At 37.1% G+C, this 15,910-nt stretch overlaps 2 protein-coding genes across 4 annotated transcripts in view; both read left to right on the top strand.

The window, feature by feature from the left end:
- Positions 1-4,157, top strand: part of LOC149702847 (uncharacterized) — a 55,274-nt gene extending 51,117 nt beyond the window's left edge. Inside the window, exons 38-42 of the mRNA XM_089866752.1 lie at positions 119-394; positions 461-1,139; positions 1,230-1,427; positions 2,078-2,421; positions 3,879-4,157. Of these exons, the coding sequence (XP_089722878.1) occupies positions 119-394; positions 461-1,139; positions 1,230-1,427; positions 2,078-2,421; positions 3,879-3,896 (1,515 nt within the window). The 3' untranslated portion in view covers positions 3,897-4,157. The remainder of the gene's footprint in view (positions 1-118; positions 395-460; positions 1,140-1,229; positions 1,428-2,077; positions 2,422-3,878) is intronic.
- A 163-nt stretch (positions 4,158-4,320) lies between these two features.
- Positions 4,321-15,910, top strand: part of LOC149702846 (uncharacterized) — a 95,743-nt gene continuing 84,153 nt past the window's right edge. For all 3 annotated transcript variants that reach the window (XM_089866751.1, XM_089866749.1, XM_089866750.1), the window contains exons 1-3: positions 4,321-4,952; positions 5,507-5,771; positions 9,708-9,738. In XM_089866751.1, coding sequence (XP_089722877.1) covers positions 4,329-4,952; positions 5,507-5,771; positions 9,708-9,738 — 920 coding nt within the window. In that variant the 5' untranslated portion in view covers positions 4,321-4,328. The remainder of the gene's footprint in view (positions 4,953-5,506; positions 5,772-9,707; positions 9,739-15,910) is intronic.

Below are 15,910 nucleotides of genomic sequence, written 5' to 3'. Positions count from 1 at the left end.
CTATTTCTATAGTCAGTTATCAGTCGTCGCTTTATGAGAATTTATTACATACTTAACACTAACCAGTGTCAAACTTACTTATTATTTAAAGAGATGAACTATCTAATTAAATTAACAGATACACCGACAAAACGACGGAAAATCGACTTTGTCCATACCGGAAGCCAAGGTTGATGACAGTGGTTTTTACTCGGTTAAGGCTAATAACAAATGTGGGCAGGCTAAGTGCTTTTGTACCGTCACTGTTAACCCCAAGAAAATTGCACCAATTGCGAATCTTAAACCGTCCATGGATTTCCCGCCCATTTTCACTCAACATATACAGGACGCTCATGTCCTCAAAGGGAAGGAAGCTCAGTTCATCTGCGCAGTTGACGGTGCACCTAAGCCCGATGTAATAAAAAACGTTTTCCACACATCTCTTGGGTTTTTGCTAAGAACTATCGTGTCTCATTAATAGGTCAAATGGTCTTTCCGCGGTTGGCCAATTCAACCTGATGCTCAACACAAAATAGAGGAACAGGACAACACTCATAAATTAACAATGCCACAAATCAGAACCCAAGACAGCGGTAGATACAGTGTCACCGCGGAAAACAACTTAGGACAGGCTACGTCATCAGCGACTTTAACCGTAGAAGAACCTATCCAGGAACAGCGTCAACTAATGACTGGTGGTTTCTCCGAACAACGTCAATTCATGACAGATGGTTTCACAGAACAAAAAGTTCATTCTTCCGTCATGACCAAAAAGACGTCTGTTATGCAACAAAGCAGGATCAGTAGCGTTACCCAACAGTTTGAGACCGGAAGTTCTATTCAAGTTCACCAGTCTTCTTCTATGGAGCAGCAAGGAATGAGCATCGTCAGTGGACAGCCCGCGCAGTCTTACCATTCTCAAGAGAAGTCTGAGTTTCACCAGAATCTCAGTCAAAGTATTCCTGAGTTCAAACCGTTGTCCCTTCCCGGAGTTCTGTCTGGTTCTATGGAGAGATCTATGGTTGTATCCCAACCGCCCCAGGTTACTACGCAGATTGTACAACACGCGTCCAGACCTGTAGCTCCTAGGTTTACTAGACCAGTGACGAGCGCCTTGGTTAAGGAAGGAGAGACTGTATCGTTGGAGGGCCAAATCGAAGGTATGTCCCAGAAAATATATAACTAGGCTTAGAGCAAAGACCGTTTTCGGAGCATAGTTTGTAAATTTATATTAAATGTTCTTTCACCAGGCCACCCCGAACCAGTGGTCAAATGGTTCAAAAACGGTATCGAGCTCTTTTCGAAGCCTGGTCTCAGCGTCAAGTACGAAAATGGAAAGGCTACTTTGTCTATCTCAAAAAGTACAGAGAAAGATTCTGCCAGATATTCTTGTACCGCGACTAATGCAGGTGGAAGCGCTACCAGCAGCGCCGATGTCGTTATTAAGCGTAAGATTAATTCCTTAACTCAACTGATTCCATTTTAAGCTAAGAATCGATATCCAAAGTGGCATAGATAATTACTGTTGTTGATACGTTCATTGCTAAATTTTTCTACTCGAGTTAATGAGCATATATTATCTGAAGTAAATAGGGGGAAGTACTCATCTCCGTCTTAAGCTAGTGTAAGGCGTCTATTTCACGTAAAAACACGGTTTTCTGGGCTATTTGAATTCATCCAATGAGAGAGAGACAACTTATCGAGAGAAACTTTTTTACACGCATCACCATCGGGGAAGGGTATTCCTCCGCGAGTTCCCGCCAGAAACGCAATTCCGGGAAGGCGCGAAAAAACCATAACTCGACGCCTCACAAAACCCCCTTTGATACATACTTCCCCCTATTTACCCTGTTCGAATTCAAGCTGTTAGCCCTCTTTGGTGAGACCCAAATGTGCGTAAACAAAAACTTGTTTTGGAACTTTGGTACATACATACATATTTTATCAGTTAAAAAGAAATCACGAGCTTGCACTCAGACTTATATAATCGCGACGCGGTTGTTGAAAGTTTAGTCTTCTTTGTGGTACAATATGGGTAATACTAAATTTTATTTTTGGGTTTGAATTTAATCTAGATTTAACTTAAATATTTTTACAGCAATTCGCGAAGCACCGCAGTTCATTCAAAAACTAACTCCTGCCAGGGTTAAATCGGGCGAACGGATCATTTTTGAAGTTAAAGTTCAAGGAATTCCCCAACCCGAAGTGACATGGTATCGCGAGGATAATCCAATTACGGACAGTCATTACACTAGAATCACGAGCGATGGTTCCAATCATAGTTTTGTAATACCGGAAGCCTTCCCAGAGGATGCTGGCATATACTCTGTCCGAGCGGTTAACGCCGCTGGTGAGTCACGATCTTCCGCTAATTTGATCGTGGACGAGGATGTCTCACCGAACGGATATAAAGAATTCGCGACCGTCGAGCAAAAACACGAGGTGAGCTTTAAGAATATTTGCCGAGAATGGAGCTCCAAGCAATAATCCGCACGGAGGATTCTGGCCGTCTGTTTTTGTTTTGTTGATGTGTTGATTTGTGATTTGTTTTTTTAACAGTCGGGGAGGGAAGGGTTGTATTCATTTAAGTGTAAGTTTATAAGATATGTTCCACAAGTGTGACACTACCACTTCGTAATACCAGAGACTTACTGAGAGCTAGTTCCAAAACGACAAGCGAGAACTGACACCACTCGGTTAGTTTTGCAGTCCATCTTCCTATTAAGCCTGTACTAAGCCTTTGAGAGCGCCTCACCACGCGTCGCTTTATGACGTTTCACCAACGTCACTTCATGACAGGCTCTCAGTAACCAGTGACAAACTTATGGAACATATAAGTGTTGTACAAGGCAGGGATAGTTCAAGGACTGCTTGACCTTGAATATTCTCGAGTCAAGGTCATGAGTTAAGGTCATAAGTTAAGTTAAAAAAGTGATTGTTTTTAACTAATTGCACTAACAGACTAGGGTTAGAAATTTAGGACGTTAAAACATTCCGTGTTTGTGATAGTATTAATATTAACGAAACAAGTAAAGTTATAACCAGAAGTATGCAAACTACAGTTAACTCGAAAATATGTATCTAAGGGTCTTCTGACATTGGGTAGTACATACCCAAAACATGTCGCGCCATGAGAAAAGCCATTAGTGGGCTTGAACCGTTTTGGTGAAATACTGTTCACACTTGAAGAAAATGAACCGTACTGTTTGCAGTAAATAAAATTACTGTCATACTTCTGGTTACTTCTTAACTTGATGTTACTTAATGTTAAGTGACTTAGTTTTTTTGAGGTTTTAAACCTTTCTAAAAACTATAAAACGTAGAGTTAGCCTTAGTAAAAGGTTTATTATAAATATAAATATATTTTTGAAAGCATAGACCTATTTTGCAAAGCTTAAGGTAAAATACAAATTATAATAAATAAATAATTTTCAAATGTAACTAATATTCATATGTTATAGTAGGCCTATATATTTTTAAACTGAAATTGAATTTAATAAAAGAATTTAGGCTTAACATATTTAAATAATCAAAATAATTTTTAAGCGAACCTAAATACCGCTTTCCCGTTGTTGAAAGGGTATTTTAAGGTAATCAAATTTTTAAAAATTTTAGGGGGCCCTGTCTTGTACATAAGTATACATTGTTTAGCGATAATAGGCGCGGTTTTATATCTTGCTAGCTAAAGCTTGCAGCTGGGCATTTAGACAATGATTTTTTATAGGTGTGAATTTGAAATTATACCTACTATGCACTATGTTCCTTATTTTCAAACAAAAATGAAGACAAAAAATGTGTTAATGTATCAGATAAAAAATATCTTTAAAAAATAAATTTGCACTGTAGAATAAAAATGTTTCCGCATGAATTTTCCGACACTGATTGCACTTTCTTTACAGCGTGTTAAATACACATAAAGTATGAAATAAATTGAATGGAATTGATTTAATGTAAGATTGAAAATTAACACTATACTAACTGAGAATAATCTCTGCTAAATTTTAATATTTACGTTAAAAATATGTGAATTGCGCAGTGGTCTCCTTGCAGAGGACATATGGCAATTTATTATTAACTTTTTAACATAAATTAACCAAACTTCTATTTCTCAAAGCACTCTTTAAGCACCTGTAACTACTACCTAACAATAAATAAAATTCTACTCTGTTTTACTAACATTATCTTGTGGTTTTTTGGACTATCAACTAAATTAAATCTCGAATGCTGGGTATACCCTTACAAAAATGGTTATTTGGTTCTATATCAATCGAGTAAATCGCTAGTAATACTTAACAATTAATTTGGGAACAACATATTTCGCTTCTTAATACTTCCAGTTTCAAACGCAAATGACTAAAGCAGAAAACATAACCCAACTACGGTTTCAAGAAGTTAGGGACAAACCTAGATCGTCCACATCTTCGCCTAAACCACCTCCACCAATCCCGCCACCTAAACCCGTGGCTCCTGTTGAGGCCAAGTACTTTAAGGCCTCTAAGGTGGTTGGGTCAGCGTTGATTGCACCAGTTGTTGAAGACTCGTGCGACGAAGATGAGCCTTTTGCACTGGAACCCCTAAGCATAGCGGTTGCTACACCAGAACCGATACACCCATCGTCTTTCGGTTTATTGAAGCAGGCATCGCCAATGTTAAGGTCCCCGATGCAACCCTCGCCTTTGATAAGATCTCCTATGCAACAGTCACCTGTTCAGACCATGTCACCGGTCAGACCGTCATCTTTACAACCATCACCGATTCAACCTATTTCCGTTAATACCATGGATTACCACGAAACCGTTACTCGTCATGAAATGATTAAAACATCGGTACAATCAACACCCAAGTCGTCACCAAGGCCGATTTTGATTAAGGACTCCGGTTCCACTCACAGTAGCCCAAGGCCCAAGAAGGAGGTAGTGATTGAAGAACCACCCATCAGGGCCACTGAAGTCAGACCACCCATATTTTCAGTGGTTAGTATTATTTGTTTTGTAATATATTAATTAGTTTACGAAATATTCCCTGGTAATTAATTATAGTTTAAAATAATGATGAGAAAATATCTGGCATACGTCACTACACGTGATACGAAAAACTTCATTTGTCTACCCTAACCGATCAGTTCCATCCCTAAAATACTCCAATCTTAACTTGAAAACAGTGACCTGAACGGTAAAATGTCAGAGAACATTCTCGACTCAAAATCACCAAAGAATACCCCGCTTAATTTATGAAAGACTTATAAGAAACACCCTGTATAGCTTCTTAAAATTCACTATTTCGAATTGGATGCTCCATATATTATAAACATGTTAAGGCACTAACGCAAAATGAGCGGGTGTGACAGAATCAAGGGGGCGTTCCAAGAGACAATATTTATTATTAAAGCTTATTGGTACATTCACGGGTCACCAGGCTAGAACCTTAAAGGGTTAATATTCCACATTTAAGCGTAATTGATTCCAACTTTATTTTGATCCATGCAAAAAGTCTACCTGCTTCAATGCCCATAACGTTTTTTCTGCAGCCCTTGAAAGACTTATTGCTAAAGGAAGGTCAAAGCGTCACTCTCGAATGTCAAGTCGAAGCTCATCCAGCTCCAACCTTCCGATGGTTGCGAGGCAACATACCTATTTTACCTTCAGCTGACTACCATATAATGAGTTCCGAGAATACCAGCATGTTGACCATCGGTAGCGTCCAATTACAGGACAACTCGACCTTCACTTGCAGCGCTGTAAATGCCGGAGGTAGCAAGAGTTCCTCTTGCCAAATTACGGTTCAATCTCTCAGTAAGTACTCTGTTCAACCTCGCAAATTTGTTCTATGGTGAACGACTCCCTCTTTAAAACGAAAAACGTCACGCGAACACGTTGGTACTGGTGTATCTCTTTGAGTATTTTCATCTGATCGTGTTTCTACTCGTTTTCGCTCTTTCCCGGACTAGTGCCATAAATTCTAGTAGAAAACGTCGAGTTAGACGAAATTTAGCTATCCTCAGCGTTTTACCCTAGCTTATATAATTCCCAAAGCGACTTTGTTTCGCTTTAAAAGTCTTTAGTAAATTAATAAATAACCCAATACAGTTTCTTTCAAGTTTTCGATGTTTTTTGTCGTTGAAGCAAAATAAACTCAAATCTTTCTTTATGTTCCGTTAAGTTGTTTTATTTTTCTTTACTGTGTTGTTAAGTTTGTTTGTTTGTCGCGTTGTTTTGTGTCTTAATGTTATGAAAGTTATTGTCCACAACAAAATCTCAGTACAAATAATACAGGTCTAAAATTTAGGTCAATAACCTATTGACAATTTTCTTAGGCTTCACTCTGGTATGTCGTAGCTAGCTAGCAGCTAGGTCATTTAAATCAATTGGACCATTTCATGGTTAGGACATAAAAAGGAAATGTAGATATTTTATTTTACTTCGAGGTTTTACACAACTGGGTCTTGGTTACAAGAACTATAGGCATATAATAGCCGGGTTCACACATTACATAACGAGGTGGTTTGACAACGTTAACCATGTTAAAACCAAGAACCCGTGTAAGAAATGAGATCTTGTCTATTGCCATCTTAGGTTTCGATGAGCAGCTGTTAACTTTTCACCGCGTCTTTATAAGCTTGCCAAAATGACTGCTGTTATGTAAGGTAATAGTGGGAAAAAAACCTGAGATCGCAGCGCTACAGCACAATTCTGTTTCTGAACGGTCTCATTTCTTATGTAGATTTTTGTTGAAGCAAATAGAAACTCTTCACTTATCAAACACACAATTCTACATAAATTTTAATTGAAAATGTTTTACGAGGAACTACCAACTACCAAATTCATCAAAATTTTCATACATCCTTTTTCCTCTGGAGAAGATGAATTTGTGAAAGTTTAATCTTGATCAAAAATATTCGGGCAGTTTGCAGTTATCAAAATAATTTCATTACTCCTATATTCTAGAGGGCCGGTAGGCTCTTCTAGATAAGAACAGACACCCTCATGTAACGTTATAGGTAAAATTCTCTCGTGATCTTTTGTTGATTGAAAGCATAGGCTTATTCAATATAACTTTTCAAATCTAAAAAACTCATATAACCCGAAAGAAAAGATATTCTTTGAAAATTTAGGTAGATTTGGGTTGAAAATAGGCCACTGTACCCCTTTAAATACAATGGGAATTTAAGTTAACCACTGCATTACCAGTAATTGCAGTGTAAGTGCAGTTCTTAGTAAAAAAGCTTGGCCTATCTAAAAAACTAAACACTTCAAACCCATTTTTTTAAATAAGAATTTAGACTGAAGGGTTTACTGTGGTATCAAATAGATAACATGCGTTAATACGAGGCATCGAGAAGAAAATGAAACCAAATGATTCAAGAGACTAAACACTCAATTTTTGTGTTGACCAAAATAGAACTAATTTAAAACGAAAATATGAAGAATAGACCAACATCACTTCAAAACGATAGCGGCCTACTACACATCGTTCAAAGTGATAGCCTGAGTGAAAATGCTTTGCCAGTTATCTTTCTAGGGCATCAAGTTTACCTATTCCATTAGGCTTACACCCAAGAATATCCTACTGAGACACAAACCTACGAGAAACAAAAGATTGGCGCAGCCTTGAAAGTATTTTTTAATTAAATAACTTATAATCCATGCATATTTCGGATAGACTACTGAAAAACCTAAATTTAGTACTTTTAGTCAGCTTATAAGAAAAAGTGGGCTGTAGGCGAAACGACTCATCGTAGTGTAAGACTGCGAAAATTCGTCATTGCATTTTTTTAAGCTGCTTCATTGGCATCTACCAACGAAGGTGTTTAGGCTTACTTCCTGAGAGTAGAATCCTCACTTTGCTAGGATCAGTGCTAGCGACTAGTTCTAGTAAATTATCACGAATTATTTAAGGCAAGTATAGATTATTTACCCTTTGACTTATGTGTGCATCTAATCCTTACCTCTGTAGTCAAAAACATCAGCGAAACATCTTGATGTATGTGATGTTAAGATGCTTGTTTGTTACCAATAACGAGTCATTTGTTTTTCAATTGTTTATTAACCCAAATACAAATAAATTATTCTGTGTGTAAATAACTAGTTTTGTTTGTTTTTCTTGAATGTTACGTGGCTTCAGATGAAACCTTAAATTTATGTTAAAAATATTGTTAAAGATACCGGTTTTTTTCGAAAACGACTGTTGTCCCCAGTATACTTTAGAAGAAACTTCGTACCAACAACTTGGTACAGCTAAACTATTTTGCTGCATCAAGGAAAGATGCTGGCTTCCCCCAGTTTTATAATTCAGAAAAACGCAGGGCAAATGATGCCACATGCACTGCAGAGTTGCGCTACCAATCAACTCGTTCAAACAACTGTACAATCCGACGGTGAAGTTACCACCCATATCTAAATCGCCGGGAACCCAACACGCGTTTATACAAGATTAGCTTACGACTCTTCTTACCTTTTGATTTGATGACCCCGTTACGCGCATTGTCTTGTCAATGTTACAAGAATAATATTTCGAAAACATCTGGACAACATTTGTTCAATTGATCTAGTTTAGCAATTTCCAGGGACGGTCGATACTTACGCCAGATTTTCACGTAGCGTAGGCGTTTTTATGTCCGTTATGTCACCAAACTTTACGTAACCTTACCTGAACCAACGTAACCCTGAAAAAATACCTTAAACGTTCATCCGTTACTAATCCAAACAACTCACTCGTATATTAATCTTAAAACTTATATAACGTACCAACCTGGTGCGCCATCACTTTAAATGTGTCCTTTAAAAGTTGGAAAGAGATCCAAGTGACACCAAGAAAGAATTGCGAGAGAAAAAAGAAAAAAAAAAAAGATTATATATACCACCCACACGATTGCGCCAAATATTTCGGTATAAGAAAACTTTTTGGGTTAGGATGTACTGAGACGTGCAAAAAGATTGTCCCTGTTTTTTTGAAATCCCGCCACCTAGAGGATAGGGTGTTCTTGTCGTTCATTGGTTGAGGTCTTTCAGGAGACGAGGGAAAGGGGTAGTCACGGATGGTGGGTTCCAAAAATGGGCTCTGTAAAGCGATCCCCAAAGCCTTAGGCAAAGGCTCAAGTCAGTTGTCGACTCAGAGACGGTACCTCGGAGAAGAGATGGGAGATGACTCTAAATTTAGGTTTAAAAACTCCTGGATGGTGGGCTAAGGGGGGAAATAGAGTCATCCCTGTCTATCTTTTCAGTACCAAGCTTGCGCACGCGCATACATTTTTGAAAGGGAAAACTGAACTCTGTAATTAGTAGGGGAACTATATTTTTTTTACCTCGGCAACGCTAGCCTAGGAAAGGTTGGCCGAGCCATTTCACTTTCGAATTCTCCAGGCCTATGCGAACAGAACGGTACGCTTTCTATGTATTCTCTCGAACTTATTAATTCGCGATTTGTCTGTCTCGGTTACCCTCGATTCATTTTTATTGGGGACAATGTTAATGAACCGTGGCTAATTGTCTAATGTGTGATAGCTGAACCCGTTTATCGAAATTTAATACGCCGCTTAAAAGGTTGAAAGGTTATCGTGAATTAAAGCCGGTAGAGTGGTAGACCCGGGTAGGCTACTTCCCCGCTATAGGTGCTTGGATTTTCACGTGCGCTTATTGGATATTATCACCGTTATGAACTTGCTTTGTTTAGTGTTGCGAGTGTTTCCCAAATTTCCTTAAATTACAATAATATTCTTTTATATTTTGCAGATAAGGGAATGGTGATCCAACCACCCCCCTTGTAAGTATTTGATTGCTTTTTTTTCAGTTTGACTTTTGTATATCATTATGAAGACGTGAGAAAATTAAGGATGTTGTTAACATTAGCTTGTAATTTTACAAATACGGTTCACATGAATCGGACACTTTCTTTTATAGTGTTTTTAATGGTACTTAGGATCGGGTATTTGTTGATTTGAAGTTTTAAAGTGTTTGAAAAAGAGTTTGCTATACCATTGGTTTGAAATTACGGTTGATGGAAAATGAAGAAGAACCTTCAATTACCTTCAATTCCATCAACTGGAATTCAATCCGTTACGTCACGTTTTGACAAATTAGAACATATATATAAAATAACATGTGAACTAAAATTGCGATCATGTTAAGTACAACATTTAATGAATTTAAAAGTTCTTGCTAATCATCGGACGCTTCCAATTATCAGAGTAGGTTAACGGTTATATAACAACCCAGTAGGTGATACAGTTTCCATTACTTATGTAAGGCCACTAGGTATGAAAAGCATCAAGAACCTTCGTTTAACTATCGTATTCCGTCAACTGGAATTCAATCAGTTATACCGCGTTAAGATGAATTAGAGCAAACAGGAAAATAACTTTACAACTACTTTCAATAATGTTAAGAACAACATTTCGTGAGATTAACGGTTCTTGATAATCAGCCAAAAATGGTTCCAATTATCAGACTATGTTCGTGTTTATATAACAACCCAGTAGCTGATACAATTTCCTTGTACTTACATAACTCTTAAAGCTAAAAATCTTTACCTGCATGTAAACATTTAAACATCCCTCATTCTGACACTTAATACTGATAAATCACACCATTAACCCCAATTCTTTCTTAATAGACAAACATAATCTCAAGTACTGTATAACATAAATTACTCTAGAAACTTGATTTTTTTTTGTGAATGAGGAAGATATGGTCTCCTAATTTGACTACGAGCCAAGTTCTTAACTACTTGTACTTTCTATAAGTCGCATAGTTTGACTTGCGTTTCGAGATAATATCTAGTCAACTATGTATGCTCTACCTTTTTGCTACCTTGTGAAATAATGGAATGAATTGGGAAAGAAATGGGTCTGTGTTAGGAAGTAAGAGTTAAAGATGAACTTGAACAATCGAGTTACAGAAGCCACGAACCATCTATCACAATTGTAGCTGACGCGATCACTGAAAGAATGTCAGTTTTTTGTACCTCAAGAGTGTCTTGCCTCTGTCGTATATCTTGTCGTAGTTCTGCATGTTTAAAACCTAACCTCAAGGGTTCTGATTCTTACTTAAGACAAAGGTACATTTTTAGCTTTATTGCACTCTTAAAGTGAGACATGGGGAAATTGAGGTCCTCTAGCTAATCTTACAGATTCGTGGTAAGGTTGGTAAGACAGACATTTTTGAGAGTTCTATTTTAGTGAACGGAGTGACTCAGATAGATGAAGCTAGCGTACGTTTTTCGAACTGTTGCTCCCTTTTGGAAGATCAGCAAATGTTTTAATCTCGGAAATTGCTTTGTTCCGGCTCGACTAGATTTGTTGACGTCAGCGCATATTTTTGGCCATTGTTCTATTTAAACGGCATTTCCAATTTTACTGAACGTTCAAATTTTTTTTTGAACGTTCAGTAAGTAATGAACATCAAATGGGGCTAAAATGTCCATGAAATTGCTAAGGTCTATTTAGTCTTAATTTCCAGTAGAGATTCCTTTTCTTTAAAGATACTTTGAATTAATCTTTATCTTTATTTTATTATGAAAGTTGTTTTGAAATTTATGGGAGCCGCGTGTTTTATTGAAGTTGATGCGGGACACAATATTTTAGCAATGTTTAAACTATTAAAATTTTAAAGTAGTCAAAACCAATCAATGACGCGAAGTCAGTGGCAACTGTCATAATTAAACCTACATTTTGACCTAGAACCTGCCAAAAACCAAGAACAATGGTTTCTTTAAGAGCAAGGTTGTCTAGAAGGACACCATATAGCATCCCGAGTCGCGTGTATCTCCACTAATTTCTACCCACAATTAATAAAACCATTTTTTGACTCAAAAATTGTGCCGAGACTATTATGTAAATGTACCATGTAATTTTTTCCCGAACGTAACACTGTCTAGATGACGCAAATGTTGACATTAAAAGTAGTATGGCACGGACCCATTCCAGCCTATTAGGAACTTTTTTAAGTAGAGAAAAAATGAGAAATAAATGTAGCCCACAAATACAAGATGTTTCTGATAAGTTCGCCATAAAATAAGCGGGATGTTCTTTGGGCTATTTTGAGTCAAAAATGTTCTACGACATTTCGCTGTCTTGGCCACCGTTTTCGAGTTATGATTTGAGTGTTTTAGGGATGACCCCTTAATTAAATTAGAAACCATTGTCTTTCAGTTTCTTAATTAAGTTTAAGGGGTCTTCCGTAAAATTCCCAAATCTTAACTTGAAAACAGTGGCCCGGACGGCAAAATGTCATAGAAAATTTGCGACTCAAAATTATCCAAATAACATCCCCCTTTATTTATGGCAGACTTATCAGAAACACAATGTATTCCCAAATTATGAATTTTGAATGCAGCTCCAAAACAAAACTTATATAGCCATACTTCCATGACGATTTATAACCTTTATTTTAAAACACGGAAACTAACAACATCGACCAAAATGTGACAATATAGTTAGCTTATATAATTTCAAAACGTCACTTCTTTATGAAATGACAGATGAGAGGATCTTCTACCTACCGCCTTCTTGACCAAAACCATATCCCGAGTACTTGTCAACGCTCGTTGAAAAATTTGTTTTTTCAAGACGCACGCGCTTTTTTTGTCAACAAATCATGATGAAGACTTAATGCGGGTACTTATTATTGGACTGAGCTTGAAGCCACGTTATAAAAAGCTCTGTCACTCGTTCTAGCAAACGAGTCTTTTTCTTTTACCATTACATTTCGAGGATGTTGAAGTTTCGCTCGCGAGAAGGGAATGCTGGAGGTTCTATTTTTGAATTTCTTGGAGAGAGAATCCAAAAGAGACTAAATATAGGTCAAAAAACTACAAGTTGCATTCCTGGTATAATACACCACCCCCTCAATCGAGGGAGTCATCCACTAACATCTAATCTCTGTCAGAATCGAGAAAACTAAGTAGACAAAGACGATACCGAACAGCTGTGTAGTTTTATTATTTTGTTATTGCTAATAGCAGAAGGATGACACTCTGTATCCTCATTATACTTTAGTTATGTAACATGATTCTTCCCAGTCTCACCCTATTTGATTGCTCTCCAACTCATCAAAATTCAGATGGGCATCGCACCATGGGGTGATTTCTATAACTGTTTAGTACTAAATCCTCAGAAATCAACCCACAAACCTTGATTGTCTTGACGCGGGACAAAAATCCACAAGCGCATGCGCCTTGACAAATAGTTAAGCGCTAATAGAGTAAAGATGAGGGAACTATTTATCGTGCATTTGATTCTGTTTAGTAACCTTGCTCCAAATGTTTAGATGATGTTGGGTAGAATCCGCTTTGTGGTATACTTCTCTACAGCTAGTAGTCAATCCTAGCGTGTTCTTTATTATCGTTTCAACTTGAATGATTGGATTAAAAACGTCACACCGTGTAATCGGTGTTCACTCTCTAGTTAGGGTTGTCGAGAGTTTCGGGTAATTCGGTCAGTTTCTCCGGAGCCCATGTTCTACTTGTAAGATTGTTATTTTATGTCATATGCTTAGGCTTTCTTATTTGTCTTACAAATTTTTCCTTTTAATAATGTTATTTAATCCATCTTCCCTTGTAATCTAATGAATTCGACCACCGAATAGCTTTTACCAAGAAAAACTGACGCATTAGAATGGCCTGGGATCTAGTAACTCCATAAGTGAAACAGTTGAAACTGCAACATCTTGGATCGTTTAGAAAACCAAAACCGATGTTGCAATTGTTTTCTTACGATGAACACTTTGACGCCCAAATTTAGCTGTAATTTTTGAGTCCGCTCTGTTCATTCAGCTGTCTTCCTTATCAACTGACTCGATGTTGATGATATATCACCACAGTTATTTGGAGATTTCTTGAGCTATGAATGTCTGATTATGCCAAATTCAACAACACGTAACAAATAGCCTAGACTCTATTTCTACGTATCAATTATTTAAAAATTCTAGAGAGGCTTGAAGTTCAGAAACCTTGAATTTGTCGTACATTTTTTCGTCCCACCCAAGTTTATACCCTCGTCTCAAAGTAATTATTCTTCCCTATTCTCTATGAAAAAACAAATCCGATTGGCTGAATGCCCGGTGAAGCGAAATAGGCCTAACTCCCGAAGAGCTTGTGTTTTGTTTATACGTCAATCCTAGATCCCCTTCCTTCCTTCAACCAGAAACTTTGGCTAAGAAGAGTTTTTAGTTCGAGTTGGCTCCGAATCCGATATAAAGTTACTCATGGCTTATAAAACAAAAATTGGAGGGACGTGTTTTAGAAATAACATTAAATTTTTTCCCGTCCGTCTTTCCTTTTCTAAGCAGTGTATATTTTTAAAAATCTCACTTAATGCCAAACATAATTTTCGCGTGAATCAACGCTGTTTTTTTCGTACCAGAATTTATGGCAATTTTTTTGTGTATTTTTTTTATCAATCGTTATCTTTATCCTCATGACGCGTGAAAAGGGATACAGTTTTCGAAAGCGTAATTGCTTAAATAAGGAATGCTTAGGCTTACGTAGTTTCCGAAACCGCAGTTCATAAAATGTGAATGGTTTGGTGTAGGGATACGCCATGTTAAATCTAATATGAATGAAGAATACTTGGAAAATTACATGATAATGAATGAAATTTTCTCATAATTACGTACATTTATTTTGGAAAACATGAACTTATTTTCAAAGCAGGAAGAATATCAGAGCCGTTTGCTTAATTGATTGTGAAATTTTACAAGAATATTTGTCGCCACCGAGAACTAGTAAAATAGGTGAAGAAACGGTTGTGGGCCTAGTACCATGATATTAATGTTTATCCCCCCACTACTACCGTTTCTCCCACATAATCGCCTTAAGTCTGCCGTAAATTAATGGGTGTGTTCTTAGGGTCAAACTGAGTGGAAAGTCTCAAAGATCATATGGTCTGAATCATTATGTTACGAAGATATGGGCTCCGAAACATTGATTGTCCACTGAAACAATGAAATAGCTGCCACGCATATGGAGAAAGACATATCAGGCTTCAATAGCGTCCAATATAAGAATGTTATTGAACCTTAATCTAGAAGAAAGGTAATATTAAAGGGGTAGAAATGTTCGTACGCAGGTAAAGTAAAGGTGTGGCTTAAGCCTTGTTTTAGGGGCCAATCAATGTTTGGAGCCCATATCTCCGTGACTAAATGTTGTAGACACTAGACCCCATATGTTCGGTAACAATTTCAACTCAGTTTGACACAAAGAAGGAAGCCTTTAATATATGGCAGACTTATTAGAAGCACCCTGTATAAAACGTTTGAGTTAGGATAGTTCTTTTGAAGTTCTCAAATCTTGTATGGGGTTTTGTCACCACGAAAACGAAACTTAGAAAACGATCAGGGTGTTCGATATAAATTCTTGTGTTAGTAATAGGTGCTTATCTATTTAAAAAACGTTTCGGCTCTAAAAATTTAAGCAAAATTTCTTTTGAACCTTTTAAATACATCTTTAAGGTCAAATAAGCTTATTTTGGTTTCAAATTATTTTCAAATTGAAGATACGCATGGTTTCGAAGCCGAAATGATATACATTTTTTCATTAAACCATATGGAATCTTCCTTCTTAAAATAATTAAAATATTACTCTCCTATCAGGGTCAGTAAATCCTTCAACATTTAATCTTATTTCTGATTCGATAAGGAGATTTCCAATTTAGAGATTGTAAAATTTGCCGCCAACAGATGTGAAATGGTTTTGGCGTAAACTAGCTCTAGCTTTATAGTCAAGCTTCGAAAATTTATGTTTCCCTGAAATTTTGAAACCGGAAAGTTCCAAGGTTTATTTTAGACTCTGAAACATTCTGGAAAGTATCCATCAAACCTTACCTCTGTCTTTGGCTAAGTGCCATAGTAAATGTCCGGACGTTATAAAGCTATTATTAAAAGTTTTCAGGGTATCGTTAAAAGTGTTATTCAGGTCCGAGCTACGCATGATTGACTCA

The sequence above is a fragment of the Phalangium opilio genome, unplaced genomic scaffold, assembly GCF_054372755.1.
Source record: "Phalangium opilio isolate 3A_F unplaced genomic scaffold, DU_Popi_V2 ptg000017l_1, whole genome shotgun sequence".
Lineage (NCBI taxonomy): Eukaryota > Metazoa > Arthropoda > Arachnida > Opiliones > Phalangiidae > Phalangium > Phalangium opilio.
The sequence above is the reverse complement of the archived record's forward strand: the minus strand, read 5'-3'. Positions and strand labels throughout refer to the sequence as shown.